This window comes from Chinchilla lanigera, unplaced genomic scaffold (assembly GCF_000276665.1).
Source record: "Chinchilla lanigera isolate Chin_1 unplaced genomic scaffold, ChiLan1.0 scaffold00026, whole genome shotgun sequence".
Lineage (NCBI taxonomy): Eukaryota > Metazoa > Chordata > Mammalia > Rodentia > Chinchillidae > Chinchilla > Chinchilla lanigera.
Window position 1 is genome coordinate 25,620,955 of NW_004955427.1, and position 9,900 is coordinate 25,630,854.

A 9,900-nucleotide genomic window follows, 5' to 3' on the forward strand; every position below is an offset into this window, starting at 1 on the left:
GTACTCCCCGCCCATGGCTCCCTGTGCGCCGGAAGCCTTCCTTCTGGGAGCCTACGAAGCTAGGAGTGAGCCGCTGGTCCCAAGACCGGCGCTCCCCGCCCGAGGCTCCCCGTGCGCCCGGCACCCTCCCTCCGGGAGCCTATGAGGCAGGAAGCTAGCCAGCTGGAAGAGCGGCACTCCCCACCCGTGGCTCCCTGTGCGCTGGAAGCCCTCCTTCCGGGGAACCAAGCATTGTTAATTTCCTACCACTGTGTTTGTAACTCTGTATTGTCTATACTGTTCTTTTGCTGTTTGGTAAAAGGTTGTCTATTTAATGTTTTCCTCCTTTTATTTTTAAAATTTAAAAAAAAAAAGAAAGGGCCAGAGTATTAGGCTGTATTGGAAGCTGTCTGGTAAGCTGTGATACAGTTTTTACTTTTGGGACACTACAATCCTAATGACTGCTTTAACCCTTGAGGCTTAAGCCTGGGTCCAGCAGACCCATCCCTTACTTTTCTACAGTACTTTAGTGTTACAGGAGCTGGCTGTGTGTCTCAGTACCTTTCCCTGAGGGATAGGAAGCAATCTATGTATTTACCCACTTGGTATAATGAATGGCAAGGGATGTGCACATGTGCAGAAGTGACAAAATGGGATTTGGACCTGCCTTTATGCTCTCTCTGTTTTTGCATATGTTTATCCAAGCATCACAGAGGGTCCAGTAGATGCACTCAACTCTAGGTTTTGTTAAAAAAAAAAAAAAAAGTTTTCTTTTGATTTTTCTGGTAGAAGTAACCCAGTTCAGTACAGTGGCCCAAAAAACTAGATTTTCAGGTTTTGGAGGAGGTCAAAAGTGAATCATCAAATTACTTGCATATGGATAATGAAGATGATCCATTATGGTAAAATACATGCTTTCATAATACAAGAGTGGTGTGGGTATATGATGATGATGATGATGACTTTGACATTGGCCATGTGAGCCAAAGTTCCTGTGATAGTGAACTGGAGCAAGAATCAACTGATGCAGACACAGGGAATGCAACCTCCTTGATTTAGATGATGAAGAAAACAGGAATGTAAATGCATATTTGACTAGTTGAAATGTTGCAAAATGGCTGGGCAAACAAATGGAGGGATCCATGTTAGAACTAGGTGAATCCAATGTGAGAACTAGGTCTGAAAATATAGTGAAGGTCTTGGCAGGGGTGACATGAGTGTACAGAATGCCATTCAGTGTTGGAAATTGTAACCGATGAAATGCTATGAGATGCTGTGAAATACAGGAAGGCTGAAATGCGAGTACAACATTTTGTATGCACCAGTAACCACATTCAAACGTGTATTTATTATGACATCTCACTAGCTGAACTGAAAGCATTCGTAGGTTTACTGTACTTAGCACAGATTTCTCATGGTGATCGCAGGAATGTAAAAGACGTATGGAAAAGTGATGGCTCAAAATATGGCATAAAATTTATGCTGTTGTAGATGCAAAGACTTACTATTCTTTCAGTTTAGATCTTTATCCTGGAATTCAGCTGTTAGGTCCTTATTCATATAGTAATAAATTGAATGATGTGAACAAACCTGTTGCTTCCATGTCCCAAGCTAACTGGAGTGTGATTTCTGACAGTTGGTTTACCCATTCTCAATTAATGTCACATTTGTTAATGGAGCACAAGTTGACCAGCACAAGGACTATACACAGGAACAAAGCAGAAATTTCAAATGAAATGTTGCAACTTCAAAACAACATTTTTTTTTTTTTTGTTTTTTTTCTGGTGCTGGGAATTGAACTCATGACCTAGTGCTTGCCAGGCAGGCGCTGTGCTGCTGAGCAAAATCCCCAGCCCCCAAAACAACATTGTTTAGTACAGTCTTTCAATGTCAGAAAGATATAACATTGGCATCAAATATGGCAAAGAAAAGCAAACTGGTACTGCTGATGTCAACATTTCACTATGATGGAAATATTGATAGGGAAACCTCGACAAAACAGAAGGCTGAGATGGAAACTTTCAACAACAAAACTAAATGTGGAGTAGATGTTGATGAATTATGCAGCAACTATGATGTCACTTGAAACACAAAGCATTGACCAATGGTTGTGCTTTACTCAATCCTAAGCATGTATACATAAATAAATAGTTTGATAGTTTACAAAGAAAATAAGAAGTGCAAAATATCACAGAGAAATTTTCTTAAAAGGATTGGGACTGAACTCATAAGAGATTGTTTTTAGCAGAGAAAAAACAAAGTGTTTTTGCCTAAAGAACTATGCCAAAAAGTTGTGGATCACAGTGGTGAGCTGACAGGTGAAGAGGCATGTGTAACATCAGAGAGACCTACTGCAGCAACAGGAAAACAAAAAAGATGTCCACTGTATCCTACAAGGAAGTACATGAAGCTGTATGTGGTGGTGCACACCTGTAATCCCAGCACTTGGGAGGCTGAGGCAGGCGAATCGCTGTAAGTTTGAGGCCAGCCTGGCTACATAGTGAGACACTGTCGAAAAAAAAGAAAATACGGGAAAAGAAAACGTACATACTATCAGTGTAAGCTGTACTTGCATATGGAACATGCAGTTGTCATACATGAAGACTGCCTTGGGTGTGACAGTTGAAGCAAAGCTTAGTTTTGTGGTAGAGTTCTGTTGGTATTTTCATTGTACTTCATAGACGTGTTTATTTCTGATGTTATCGTTTAGGTTTTGTAAGGAAGTATACAGCTGGTGTGAAAATTTTGATGTCTATTCTAAGTGCATAATACATATTAAGACTCTAATAATTTATTTTATTGATATTTTATGTTCCTGTTAACTACACTCTGTATAATATAATAAGAAACTCCTGACAAAACAGCAAGAGCACTGAGATGTCAAGTATGTCCTTCCAAAAGGCCAGGAAAGCAAAAGACATGTGCTGTCAGTGTAAGCGATGCACGTGTGTGGAATGTGCTGTTGTCATGTGTGCAAATTGCATTATGTATGACAACTAAAGTAAAGATTATTTCTTTTGTAGAGTGCTATTGGTATTTTCATTATAGGTCATATGGGAATTTATTTCTGTTCTTTTTTAGACTTTGTGCACCAAAAACCAGTTGATGTTGAAAATTTTGATGCTTTTTTTGTAAACAATAAATATTAAAAACTCATTTTTGTGATATTTTTTTCCTGTTAAGTATTCATTGTTTAATATAATAAAACTCCTAAATTTGCATTAATAATTCATCAGTAGACATATTCTAAGGAATAAATGTGAGTCTGACCTTGATGACAAAATTAGTGTTATACTCCAAGGACTACATTACAGTTCTCTGATTAAAGTTATCCCTTTTCTTAAATGTAACAACCTTTTTTGTTCCTTAAAAATGCATTTGTATTCAAGATAATTAGGTCTTCAATATATCTGTCCTAGCTTACTTTTAAGTATTATGACTCAGTATTCCTTGGGTCCTGGCTTTGTGAAATGTTGTCGTTCTAGTTTCCAACCTTAGCCCAACCTGTGCTGTGTTTTTTGTTAAGGTATAGATTTGAAAACCTGAGACGTCTGCCCATTTAGGCAGTGTGTCCATTCTGTGTTGCAGAACTTACTCTTTGCTTCTCAGGTGTCTCTTTCATTTCTCAATCGTGAGAATTCCCTTTTATTTCATGTTCAGCTGTGTGGTTAATTTTTTTCTCCTAATTTATCCAGCATCTCCTTATGTTTGTAGCAGGGGGGGCGGTGAGTTCTGGGGAGAGTATCCAAGCGGTAGTGATGAAAGCCTGCTTTCCATGCACAGTTTGCCATGTTGCTTGGGATGGCAATTCTCTATCTTATGCTTTTGTAGACTCAGCCTCTGATACATATTGGAATCACCCGAGAAGCTTTACAAAACATTGCTTCCTGGGTTCCCTGCCAGAAAATCATTTAATTGGTCTGGAATAAAGCCTTGACTTTGGGACTTCTGAAGACTCCCCAGGTGAGTCTGATGTGCAGCCAAGCCTGAGAACTAGTACTTAGTCTTTAGCTATGACCAACTGTGGAATACGTTAGTACATGGGCAGCCTTGGGAGAGTATTGGGAAGTAGAGAGAGGCATTTTTAGTAGACTTTACTATTCCTCATGTATTTATGGACCAGTTATTACTGCACATAGATTTGTATATTAACCTGGTAGGTCAGATTAAGTACTTTTCCTCCATTTCTACAGTGTTTTCCCCCGACACTGTAGGCTTTAGAGATTTTATTAAGATTAACATGTCTCTAAATAAGACTTTTTCTCTGTGTACCAACCCAAATATTTTTTCATTAAACAGGTTAGCTCTAACAGACATGTTGACTATTTTAAGATACCTAAATGTAGTATATTTCCAGCTTTGGTTTTATTGTTTCTCCTGTCTTTTTTACAAGTTTTCCATAAAACCTGCTTTTTTTTTGGTCTTTTTGAGACAGGGTCTCACTGTGCAGTTCAGGTAGATCTTGAATTCACTTTGCGGCCCAGGCTGACCTTGAACTTGCAACAGTCTTACCTCAGCTTCCCGAGTGCTGCCATTATAGGTGTGCGCTACCATGCACGGTATAAAACATGCTTATTGTTGAATAATAACATTATGAGCAGAAGCTTGTGTTCTGTACTGATGAGAAAGCCACGCATGGCTGTGCTATTCCTGTTAATTTCAGGAGGAATGTAGAACTTTGACACAGTAAGATCATGTGAAAAATGACAGTAAGCAGCGAACGGCAAAGCTCATTCTTGCTGTTCATTGCTGTTCAGGCTGCTGACTTGCTTGATATTCTTTATGATAGATTTAAGGTTTCTTTTTTTAACTGAGGTGTATGTTGATTTTCAGATATCTAGTTACAGGTCCTTGCTTTTAAAGGTCTGTTGTATTATTAGTGAGGACAAGTTGGTATTTTCTGGTTTTAAAAGGGAAACATAGATTGATTTTCTCAGGAAAATCAGTTGCTTAAAGTGCAGGCTCCACTGTAAAATAGATTACTGTCTCTTCACTTAGGAAGATGAAAGCTTAGTACAAAATATTATTTGAAGAGGTGATACCTATATGTGGCTTAAACCTGTAATCCCAGCTACTTGGGGAGCTGAGGAGGTTGACAAGTTCAAGGCCATCCTGGGCAATGCAGCAAGAACTTGTCTGAAAACAAGGAGATAAAAAGAGCTGGGGATAGCATTCATTACTGCCTTGATTCAAACCCCAGTATGGGGAATAAAATCAGTACCAGGCAACACAAAATGGTGTACAGTAAAGAAAAATAAGTCTTCTTAGTTTCATCTGTGCTATATTATGTTGATGCCATGTTCCTTTGATTTGATATGATAAAAATGGTACTTTTAACATTTTTTTCCAAAAATTCATTACAGCAGTCTATGAAAAAAGCATCATATAACTTCTGCTAGTGAGACACTCTATAAAATACTTGACCCTTATCCCTCAAAACTTTCAAAGTTGTCAAAAATAAGGACAGTCTGAGAAAGTATCACAGTCAAGAGGAGTCTAAGGAAACATGGCATCTGAATGTAAAGTGTGTTCTGGATTGGGTCCTAGGACAGCAAAAGGAAATCTGAACAAATTGTAGACCTTTAGTTAGTAATGATATATTAATTCTAGTACATTAATTATAGCAAAAGTACTATACTAATATGTCTGTGAAGTGTATAGGACTTTCTCTGCCATACCTTCTGAATTTTTATGTAAATCTAAAACTGTTTTAAAAAATAGTTTAAAGAAGTTTCCCTTTTTTAACACCAATACCCTGGTCCAAAGAGAATAACAGTGTCATTTTCTTTGGATTCCTTTTAGAGAGACTTTATGCCAATATAAGCATAATGAATATATATTTTCAGTCCTCTTTTTCTCCCCAAAGAAAATGTAAATGTTCATATACTATAAGAAATACCTTTTTTCACTTAAAATATTTGCATATTGTTCCATATAAACACATGTATTCATTAATACTGTATATGTAGATTTCGTGGTGTAGAGCAGTAGTGGTGAACCTGTGGCATGTGTGTTACTTTGTTTTTCTTGTAAGACAAAATATGTTAGTATTCAGATTTAATTGCAGTGTTGATACTTTGCAATGAATAAGTGGGCTTTGGGTTCCATTTGGCACTTGGTCTCTAAAAGGTTTGGTATCACTGGTGTAGGTGAACCACAGCTTAACTAGCTCTTGCTAAATAGCTGGGTTGTTTCCATTCTTTGACTTCATTATATTAGCTTATAACTATGATATCTTGAACAGAGTAAGGGTTAGAGAGTAGCCATTGAGGAAGCAGGGATGGGACTGTTTTTTTCCATTATTCAATTTGCATTTTAAAATTATGTATTATTTTTTAATACTCCACTCATTTCCAGACAAGAATTTGGGGCAGGTAGTCTCCTGTGTAGTTATCTTAAATCTGTGGTATTGGATGATCTTTGAGGTGCCTAAGAGCAGGTGATGCAGGGGTGTATTAGATACAGACTAAATCTAGTTCACTGTGGAGTGGGGAGGCAGACTGCAGATATGATGATGCAGTTTAATGTGTTAACACTGCAGCACAGCCTGTTGCAAAATCAGAGGAGGGAGTAGCAACTATGCTTTTCTTCATATTTGAATTTAAATAAGTTCAGAAAAGGGAGTTGGAAGTTTCTATTGAGTGGTCTGTGTGATCAAGAGAAGAGAATGTCCTTGTTATGGTTTGTGTCTGGATGTCCCTGTAAAGCCTCATGCAGTCATGGGGCGGGCTTCTAGAGTTTATGTTTGATTCATGGTCCAGTGTTGGGGTTATGAGTGTGAGTGCTACACCTGCCCTGGGGTAGGTAGTTCGCAGACAGTGTAAGGGAGGGAAAGAGGCTGCTTGCTACTCCCTCCTGGCCCCACTGCCCTTTTTGTTCTTGCTGCTTTTGCTATCTTCAGCTACCATGAACTGTTGCCCTCTGCCATGTGCCACTCTGCCTTGGAGCCAGCCAAGTATGGACTGAAACTTCACAAACTGTGAGCTAAATAAATCTTTCCTTCTTTAATTCTGGGCATCAGGTATTTTGTCTCAGCAGCTAGAGAAAAGTAACCAAGACAGTCCTCAATTTGTTCTTGTTCATAGTGTCTAGAGTCAGAGACTGTAGGCTCATGGAGCAAAGCAGCTTGTACTCTTAAATCTGCCTCTTGAAAGACAACTTGTAAATTGGTTGGGTGTACTCAAGAGCATGATTTCCTTATGCTTTAATCTATATATATGGGAAAGGCATCATACACTGAATATAATCTTGCCAATGCTTGCAGTTGTGAAACTCTACTGTTCATTGTCTGCTGAAAGATGGATATGTCTAAAGATGGAGAAAGAAGGGAACAAGGGGGGGATGAAGTGTCCTGCTTTTGTTTCATTTCCTTTCATGACAGACATGGCTTTTCTGTCATGCCCTCTCCTGTCCTGTCCTTTGGTTCTAGGGATTGAAGTCAGGGCTGGTATACTGAATTACATCCCTAGCCCTTTTTATTTATTAAAGTTTGAAACATGATCTTGCTGAGTTGCCTAGGCTGGGCTTGCACTTGTCATCCTTCCTCCTCAGCCTCCCAGAATACTGAGATTGGAGGTGTGTGCTATCATACCCAGTTTGGCCTTGCTTTTTCTTACCTAGCCTTAAGGGCTGCCTTTCTTTTATTTAATTATATTTATTTTAATTGCAGAATGACTGTATTATTGTGCATTCCCATAAGATATTCAAAGACTGTGTCCCTTGACTTCAGTCCCACTCAAGTTTAAAAAAGGAACCATTAAAAGTGTGTGTGTATATAAATGTGTATGTATGTATTAACATAGATATTGTCATAAAATGTACTGTTCTGTTTGGTTTGTTAATTTAACAGTGTGTTTTAAAGGGCATTTCACGTCATAACCAGAATTAATGTAAGCTTTCTGTTGGAGTTGTCTGTCCAGGTTGTTACTATTTTTTGTTATAAACAATGCTGCAGTGAAACCCTTTTGTACATTCCTTGTATGTTGTAAGAGTTTATCTCGGTTACCCTGAAATGGATTTGCTGCTTTTGGGATTTAAGGAATCTTATTTTTTTCCAGATACTATTGACATGTTGCATGAAAGAAAACAAGTTATAAATTTAAATGGAGGGCATAATATCATTTATACTGGGGGAAAAGTTCAAGTATGTCATAAGTGTATATTCTATTAATCAGACTGATAATAGTTGAAAACTTTGAAAAGAACTCTAGACTTGAGTATGGTGATCCAAGGGACTTAGATCTCTTTAGTGAGGTATTTTTATGACAGTGTATTAAGGTATTATGTAAGTTGTTGTAGATAACAATAAAAATACACTGAGTTCTGAACAATGTTTATTTTTATGGTATGAGCACAGAATAGTGCTTATCTTTAACTGCGTGTCCATCATTTAAAAAACTAAATGATGGGGAGTAGGCTTTGAGGTCCCAGAGAGAGAGAATGATCTCATATTTTCAGTGTTTAGTTGATGCACAAAAAAACCAACATGGAATATTTCAAAAAGTAGAATTAGGTTAGGGTAGATGAAAGTCATATTCTTTGGCCACAGTTGTCAAGAATATTTAACCATCTGAGGTTTTCTAGATATAATAAGAAGCTATACCTTACTGTAGTTTTTTGCTTATTTGGATAACATTGTAATGCAAGATACTTAAAAAATTTACTATTGGCTGTAAAATCCTTAATACAAAATACAGTATTTAAATATTGATAGTCCTATGTAAACATAATAAACAGTCGCTGAAAGGCTGTTACTCCAAAGAATGGTGGGTTTTTGATGTATAACTTTGTTTTCTTAAAGAGATGTGAAAGCTGGAAATATTCTTCTTGGAGAAGATGGCTCAGTACAGATTGCAGGTAATGATGAGTTTTTTTTTAATTTAGTAGAACCACATTATTTAGCTTTTATGTTTAATCAGTGTTCTCTCCTGTGTTGATACTGCTCTCTCCAAATAGCTTCCTGCTCACTCCTCACTTCTGACCTACTGTTGGTAGACACTTTCCTACATTGCTCATTACTGTCCAGTTGTTCACTCCTCACCCTCATTAAGCTCTTCTGCTGTGGTAGTGTTCTGCACTTTCCTTTAAAGAAGTAAACGAGAATCCTCACCATGCTTAAGAATAAATATACTGTAGAGAAGTAATAGAGAGCTACTTTTGTCCTGAGAAAAGAGAAGTTTTCATCAGTTAGAAAGAAGTGTCTGAAAAGTGGATGTGCACTTGAGGCTATTCAGAGCTAAGGGGTAGAGTTAGAGGCCAAGGCCTGCCCCAAGTGGTTACCCTGATGGAACAATCCTCCTGCAGCTGGTCCCTGACTGCTGGAATGATGAAGTGTCCCGCAGGAGGAAGATAATCACCCAAACCTTAAATTATTTCAATGTCTGGAGGATAATTTAGGCCAACATGTTGTCTTTGAAGTAAGGAAACATTTTAACCAAGCCACATAAAGCTCCATAATGAATTTGATTCCTTCAAAATTAGCTACTTCTATTCATCAAAAGAGAAATTAAGCAGCTTATCCCTGTGGCAAAATGGCAAGCCACAGAATAGCTATTTGCAGCATGAATAATTGCCAGAGGGTTTCAATGTAGAATGTATGAAGAACTTGTTAAGGGAAAAAGACATATAATAAACTGGACAGAAGACTGGCACAGACACTTTGCAAATGAAGACATTGTGTGAACACAAACATAAAAATGTATTAAATGCAAAGTCAAATCACATTAGTTCAGGCTGCCCTCAATCATATGGCAGTCTTCCTGCTTCAGCCTCCTGAGTGCTGGAATTAGAGGCATGTGCCACCATGCCCGGCTCAGGAACAGTGTTGCTGTCTCTCTTGCCCTCACCTGTGTCCAGTCTTTTTGCCAACACTGTCTCCTTAGTTACTTTTTACAATTTAAAATTTTTTTATTGTGATAAAAT

General features: G+C 37.9%; 1 protein-coding gene across 3 annotated transcripts in view; it reads left to right on the top strand.

The window, feature by feature from the left end:
• Window positions 1-9,900, top strand: part of Oxsr1 (oxidative stress responsive 1) — a 120,702-nt gene that overhangs the window by 45,300 nt on the left and 65,502 nt on the right. For all 3 annotated transcript variants that reach the window (XM_005386597.2, XM_013515207.1, XM_013515206.1), the window contains one exon: window positions 8,780-8,835. In XM_005386597.2, the coding sequence (XP_005386654.1) occupies window positions 8,780-8,835 (56 nt within the window). The remainder of the gene's footprint in view (window positions 1-8,779; window positions 8,836-9,900) is intronic.